The sequence below is a fragment of the Athene cunicularia genome, assembly GCF_003259725.1.
Source record: "Athene cunicularia isolate RWA chromosome 1 unlocalized genomic scaffold, athCun1 chr1_part2, whole genome shotgun sequence".
Classification (NCBI taxonomy): domain Eukaryota; kingdom Metazoa; phylum Chordata; class Aves; order Strigiformes; family Strigidae; genus Athene; species Athene cunicularia.
In genome coordinates, this window is record NW_020799092.1 from 22,331,729 (window position 1) to 22,337,966 (window position 6,238).

General features: G+C 38.9%; 1 protein-coding gene across 1 annotated transcript in view; it reads left to right on the forward strand.

Annotated features, from left to right (window-relative positions):
- Nucleotides 1-1,866: 1,866 nt before the first annotated feature.
- The window catches only part of LOC113491073 (killer cell lectin-like receptor subfamily F member 1), a 10,735-nt gene continuing 6,363 nt past the window's right edge, over nucleotides 1,867-6,238 (forward strand). Inside the window, exon 1 of the mRNA XM_026867726.1 lies at nucleotides 1,867-1,948. Within this exon, the coding sequence (XP_026723527.1) occupies nucleotides 1,867-1,948 (82 nt within the window). The remainder of the gene's footprint in view (nucleotides 1,949-6,238) is intronic.

The window sequence follows — 6,238 nt, forward strand, 5'->3', positions numbered from 1 at the left end:
ATGTAATTGCCCGGTCTGCACTGCACACTTACTGAGATGGCGAGCAGTGGAGAGGACATGTTCCCTTAAAATAGAAACACTTTTTTTTCCACTAGCTCAAAAAGACTCATGCTTACACCGACTATACACGATTATATCTTCATGGTTTTGAATCATTTAGGAGGGAGTGATATGAGAAAAGACTGCTTAGGTGTACATGTAGTGATGGAAAGAGAGACTGAGAGTTTAAGCAACCTGTTTGGCCTTCTAGTTCTCCTTTAGGGACCATAATTCAAAAAAAACCCTAGTTTGGGGTTGGTTGGTTTAGTTTTTTTGTTTTTTTTTTTTTCCATTTCAGAGCCTAGATATCCTTCTCTAAAGAATGGTGAAAAGTTCAGGGGAAAGGAATGGAAACTGATTCAATCAGAGGACAAAAGTTTTGTTTCATGTTAGGACAAGTCATAGGGCTGGTATGTAGGTTGCCATGAAACAAACCTTATCAGTATCCCGTTACCAGTATCCACATCTGCATACTGATCATTTTGTGGCTGATGATAGAGCAACAAGGATTTAGATATGTTGCATATAAATTGTACCTGAGAGGCACTTCTGAGTAATCTGTTCCATGACTATCAAAGGTTAATTTTTTTTTTTTTTCCCTAAACCTTTTTGTGTCTGCACTTAACACTGTTACCAACGTTGAGAGTAGGAAGGGAAAAGATCAGTAATATAAGATCACAAAAACAAACTTTTTTCTCATTTTAATCTAGAGTCTCATTGAGTGTAACAGAAAAGGTGAATGGGCTATACCACAGAATAGAAACATTATTTTCAATTGACCCATGTAGGTTTGTAGACCCTATCTGTGTCAAACTCTAAAGGAATTTTCTAAGTGGGAATAAAGCAGAAAGCCAATAGTGTAGCTCTTAACACAAAATGTCAGGACTCTGAATGCACAAGACTTCATGGTTGTGTGTTCTGAAATGTATTTTTAGCTTTTAGAAGGGCTTTAAGTTTCGATTCATTTTTTTTTTTTTTTTTTTTTCCAGAATAGAAGACAAAAACACTCTCATCAAAATATCCTGCAGCAAACACATGGGTCATGAACAAGGAGTTAAAGGCAGTTCAGGCTTTCTGCCTGTGGAGTTGCTGGGCCAAGCAGGGGGATAGCTCAAGCAACTTAGGAACAGCAGCTCTGGTCCTCGAAACTACTGTCATAGTATTGAAACATTCTTTTAAAAGACATTGATCATATTACTCTTAATTTTATTTTGAGTTAAATGTAATGCATCATTAATATAACCTAAATTCAGTTGTTAAACCACTACAGTACTCAGTGGATGGAGCAGGTTAGAATTTGAGTTACATTTTTATAGCTCTAACTGTGGTGCAGTTACATTAGCCCCAAAACATCTTATACTGATACATATCTTGTTTATCTTCCTTTTAGGTGAATAGGCTCTGTAAGATCATGCACACAAGAACAACACATCCACAACACAAATCGTACTGCTTTAGCTATTCTTGTAAGAAGCAGCAAAGCTTTTCTACATGAGTAAGTCCATTTTTGGGTATTCATTAGAAGCTTTGCTCTGCCTTGGCCAAAAATAATTATTTTATATTAATTAAAAAAAAGTGTTTTAATCTTAATTTTCTCCCGTATTCTGAAGGGCAAGAGATCACACAACAAGAGACAGAATGGAGGCAGAAAATAGGCTTTGAAGCTGTATTGAAAGAAGTAACTTCCTTCCTTTAATCTGTTTCTCAGCCTTCCTCAGAGCCATAGCACGGTGTATGTATACTTCTGGAGGCAGGCAAAGCTAATACAGGATGCAACCCACTGTATTAAACTGGCTCTTTCCATAACTCAGAGGCACTTGCTCATCAATGGCAGGTGATATCACATACGCAGACGTGGCAATGCTACCGAGGGAGAGACCACACGTTCCTTCTCCGACATCAGTTCCAGGTAAAACATCTGATCAACTCTTGGGCGTACACTGTTTTCTCTTGTGTGCTCTCTCTTTCTCTCTCTCTCTCTCTCTCATTCTTAAAATTGTCACTGGATAATACTAGAGGAATGCTATAAAATGCTGCATGAAGAAGTCGCAGCGAGGGTGAAATGTTGCAAATGGTGGAAGACTCCTCACAAGGCACAAATCAGCAAAGCTACTCCTAGGTCAGTGTTATTACAGAGTAATGTCTCGTTTCTGGCCCCTTGTTTTGAGTAACAGGATGAGAAGCAAAAATTGTTCATTTTTGAATAATGAGTGTCTTTTTTTTTTTTCTTAATGTGATCAACACAATCAAAAACCTGTTAGAATAGGCTCCAGCAAATTTCTCCTTAGTCCAAAAAATCAGATCAATGCATTTTATGATATCTTTATGGAAAAGGAGTAGTAAATTAATTAGTAAATCAGAAAACTAGTTACAGTGAAAAGTGCTGTCATGGTCACTGAAGGAAGTACTGAATGACTCCTAAACCCCTTCCACTCTTCCTATTTAATTTTCCAGTAGTGATTTTCCCAGAACCACATTATCAATGTGTCATCACTTCATATATTTGTAATGAAAGACAAAGGATTAAGTCAATATTTAAGGTAAGGAGATGATTTCAACCAATTTCTTTTAAGAAAGAGAATTTCCACCACTTGGAAAAAATGTAATTCATTCATGAAGGCATTTTGTCAAAATTCTGGATCACAGTTAGTATGCATAACAGCTTCTCACTATGAGCAAATAGGAAATGCTTGTGGTCAGAGTAAGATGATATTTTCATGCTTTCAAGGTTTATTAACGTATTTGATTATTTGTGGAAACAACATTGTGTCATGGGCATTTTTTAGACTTTTCTACTTACGATGTGGATTAATAGTGATGGTGGTGCTCTGAATGCACATACCTAAATGATGGAAAAATGGTTGGGGGTTTATATTTTTACAAGACTTGCATCTAAAAAATAAAAATGAATTCACTTTATTATATATCTAACAGAAAATACTACCTTAGACTGTATGTTCATGCATCCATGGGTGTTTGTACTACTGTAGCCTGTACAACGCAAAGCATGGGGGGTTTGCCTAGAATTTTGCAGAGTTTCTCAGGTGATACGATTTATTTGCAAAGGGAGACAGACAACAAATCTTGATTTGAAAACATCCTAAAATATCCCTTGATCTTTCTGTCTAAGGGAAAAGCTTGAATTTGAATAGCCCAGGCTTTGATTTCCAGTGAAAGTTCTCATTAACATCTACATGGTTCTTTTAATCCTTTGTCCAACAGATTTTAGCACTCAGTATTTTCTCACATGAAGTTAATGGCCACAGTAATCAAGTAATTTCTCAGTGTCCTTTTGCCTTTAAATATTTCACTTTACCTTTCTGAAGAACTCCTTTTTTTGGGGGTGTTTTTGTGTTCACTCTCCAGTGTTTCCATCTCCTTTAAGAAATATGGGCACCAGAGATGCACTCGGTATTACTACAAGTCTCAGTTATGTTGTCTCAGTTATACAGAGACAAAAATCTCTTCACTAATCTTCCCTTCACTGTTTATAACTCCCAGTATCTCCTTCCCCCACCCTTATATACGGTTCTACTCAAACACATTTTGTTTCACTGGGCTTGAATTCACAGGGCTGTCATTATGGATCTATTTATCTATTGTTTTCTCAACCTTTCTGTTATGTTCAGATATTATTAGCAATTATTTCTCTACTTACTTTGACACAAATGGAAAAAAGCACCAAATAGTATCAAGCAATATTAGACCTCATATCAGTATAGAACATATTAGAAATATCTCCAATGACAAATATCTCCAAAATGACAATTATTTCTCTGTCTTCCTCATTAACATGGATTTTCCTGCTATTAAAATAGACAAGAACTTGAGCCATATTATCATGCCTTCAAAATTCAAATGAACAATTTCAGTTGCTTGTTCCTTCTGTGAAGTTTCAATGCCTCAACCAAAATTCCCACATACTCATCTGGCTGGTGAGTGTTCTTTTATTACAAGAAATTCTTCAAAAAGAAGAGTCACTTTTACCATGGGAATAATGGGAGAATATGTAAATTTTCCAGGGAATTAGCTCTGTAATTTTTAAAAACTTGGTGGGAAATTCGGGAAAAATGTGACGGGCATGTTGAGCAATGTTCACAAAACAGATTTAAGCTCAGTGTAAGTGTAGCAATGATTAGTGTTAAGGTTCCCCAGCGCCTAGTGGACCCTTGCTGAGATGCCCTGCATTTCTTTGCAGCTGATGGAGAAGCATCTGGAATCCTAGCACGGTGAGCTAGGAACTGCCCAAAGCAGCTAATAGGATAGAGCAGCGATGCAAGGTGCTGCCAGGGCGGCCGTTTCTGGGAGTTAGATCCCTCCCTGCAAGCTAGAAGGAGTATTCTCCTACAGGGACTGGGCTCAAGGCTGCTTCAGACAGGACGGATTCCACACACCAAACACACTTAGAGCATGTCCCGCTCTACATGAAGAGGTTTCAATGCTTCCTCCGGTTTGGAGCAGGAATTCAAAGCTGATTCTCAAAGCGAGGGTCTCAGCTCCAAGGTGACAGGGCTCTGGCAAGCATCACGAGCTCTCCCTTTGGCACTATCCTGACTGTGACACATTGGAACGTCTGCTGGAGGATGGCTACTACCCACACCCCTCCCTTTGCCAGGTTTTATGCCCGTTTTGCTCTCGGCCAGGGATGTTTGACTATGTTGCAGAAAAAGAAGCAGCTTCAGGATGGGCATGAGGGAAGTACTGCATGGTTAAAACTCTCACCACGGAGGAGGGAGAGCTGGGTTTAGTCACCACTGCAAACTCAGCAGATGAAGGCTCCGAGTGCTAGATTCCCAGACTTTAGGCAAGATTTGACATCACTAGGCTATGGGAAAGTGGAACATGCCCACCTCCTCCCGGCTACATTTTGTGCAAGTTTCAGACCATTAGATGTAATTTACTGGAGCAGATATTAAAAAACACTAGCGGGGGGCACAGCTTATCTGCCCTGATAAAATACAGCTGCTGTCAAGATCTGGTGCACGTGAAAGGTAAACATGTAGGGATCTGAACTTCTGCCAAGGTTCTCTCGTAGTTGAGTAGGTGTTTTAAACATGTAAAATTTGGATTTGAGAATGAAAGTCCCTTTCACAGATCTAGTGCCCGCATCTTTTTTTAGCTCTTCCTCATCAGTGAGAAATGGATTTGGTTTGGTCAAATTATGCAGTTTCTTGGAGTTCTCCCAAATACCGTTTTTGTCTCAAAGTCTGTTCAATGTATTTTATGAGGCTAAAGAAAAATATATAAAAATCACTCGAGGCACAGTTGCAAAGAACGTATAAGTTTGCAGTCTAATGATAAGGAAAGCTTATTCAAAACTGTTGGGATAAACTTGATAATTGGACAAACTCTGTTAAATCATGTTTAACACAAAGCAGCGATAAAAACAGGCCTGTAGCTGTAAGTCTGGGAGGCTGCACCCAGAAAAGTGACAGAAATGGATTTGTTGTGGTCCTGTTCCAACAGGAGACTCCATGCCAGGTTGTTACACAATCAGATGGACTTCAGCTGCCAGTGAGGTGCTCTGAATTAGGAGGACAGGGTGATTCTTGGATGCATAGCATCCAAGAATCTAGCAACAGTCTATCCAACTATCTATCTACTATCAACTATCTATCCAAGAATCTACCCAACAATCTAGCAGAGCATGTTGAGGAGCAGTCAGTAGGTGATACTACCTCTGCACATTCTTTGGGGCTAGCAGGTGCTATGGCAGTACATATACTTCAAAACAGATGTTCAAAAGTAGGAAAGTGTTCCAAAATTACAAGTAAGGATAAATACAGCCTGGAAATCCATTTTCGAATGAAAGACTCAGTTTTTGCTTCTTAGTCTACTCAAGAATAATTTGAGAGTCACCTGATTGTGGTTCACAAATGATTACATACAAGACCTTTCCTGCAGCAGAAAAGCAAACTGAATATAACTCCATCATCAAACTAGCCCACAAGTAGTTGTAGGCTGCTATTAGTTCTTCCCTTAGCTCCTTGTTCTTCTGATGCTCTGGAGTGAATGACCTGCCACAAGAACTCCCTAGCTGCACACTCATCACGTAGAAGCTTCCAGTAAATAGAGATGACTTTCTACACTCGACAATTTGCATATAGAAATGAAGTGAAATTTCAGTTTTAGTAAGTGACAGAGATCTCCACCTAGTAGCAGGGGTCCTTGTTGCTAAACCAGATAATGGTGTAGCATC